Source organism: Mustela nigripes, unplaced genomic scaffold (genome assembly GCF_022355385.1).
Source record: "Mustela nigripes isolate SB6536 unplaced genomic scaffold, MUSNIG.SB6536 HiC_scaffold_16131, whole genome shotgun sequence".
Taxonomy (NCBI): Eukaryota; Metazoa; Chordata; class Mammalia; order Carnivora; family Mustelidae; genus Mustela; species Mustela nigripes.
The window spans coordinates 1-1,025 of NW_026755535.1; the positions used below are offsets into that span (position 1 = coordinate 1).

The 1,025-nt window shown below is 48.3% G+C and overlaps 1 protein-coding gene across 1 annotated transcript in view; it reads left to right on the plus strand.

The window, feature by feature from the left end:
- Window positions 1–3: 3 nt before the first annotated feature.
- The window catches only part of LOC132009354 (neuroblast differentiation-associated protein AHNAK-like), a gene marked incomplete at both ends in the record, with an annotated part of 1,201 nt that continues 179 nt past the window's right edge, over window positions 4–1,025 (plus strand). Inside the window, 1 exon segment of the mRNA XM_059387586.1 lies at window positions 4–1,025. This exon segment is cut by the window's right edge and continues 1 nt beyond it. Within this exon segment, the coding sequence (XP_059243569.1) occupies window positions 4–1,025 (1,022 nt within the window).

The following is a 1,025-nucleotide window of genomic DNA, read 5'->3' on the forward strand; positions in this document are numbered from 1 at the left end:
GTTAACATCAAGGGTCCCAAGGTGGATGTTGATGTCCCAGATGTGGATGTTCAGGGCCCAGACTGGCACCTGAAGATGCCCAAGATGAAAATGCCCAAGTTCAGCATGCCAGGGTTCAAAGGAGAGGGCCCAGAAGTGGATGTGAACCTACCCAAGGCTGATATTGATGTCTCAGGACCCAAGGTGGACATTGAAGGCCCTGATGTTAACATTGAGGGTCCTGAGGGAAAGTTGAAAGGTCCCAAGTTCAAGATGCCAGAGATGAACATCAAAGCCCCCAAGATCTCCATGCCTGACTTTGATTTGCACCTGAAAGGTCCCAAGGTAAAGGGTGATGTGGATGTGTCTCTGCCCAAAGTTGAAGGTGACTTAAAGGCTCCTGAAGTTGACATCAAAGGCCCCAAGGTGGATGTTGATGTTCCAGATGTGGATGTTCATGGTCCAGACTGGCACCTGAAGATGCCCAAGGTGAAAATGCCCAAGTTCAGCGTGCCTGGCTTCAAGGGAGAAGGCCCAGAAGTGGATGTGAACCTACCCAAGGCTGACATAGATGTGTCAGGACCCAAAGTGGATGTTGAATGTCCTGATGTGAATATTGAAGGACCTGAAGGAAAGTGGAAAAGTCCAAAGTTTAAGATGCCTGAAATGCATTTGAAGACTCCAAAGATATCCATGCCAGATATTGATATTAATCTAGCAGGTCCAAAAATAAAAGGAGATGTGGATGTCAAAGGTCCCAAATTAGAGGGAGATCTGAAAGGCCCTGAAGTCGACCTCAAAGGCCCCAAAGTGGACATTGATGTTCCAGATGTGGATATCCATGGCCCAGACTGGCACCTGAAAATGCCCAAGATGAAAATGCCCAAGTTCAGCATGCCAGGCTTCAAAGGAGAGGGCCCAGAAGTGGATGTGAACCTACCCAAGGCTGATATTGATGTCTCAGGACCCAAGGTGGACATTGAAGGCCCTGATGTTAACATTGAGGGTCCTGAGGGAAAGTTGAAAGGTCCCAAGTTCAAGATGCC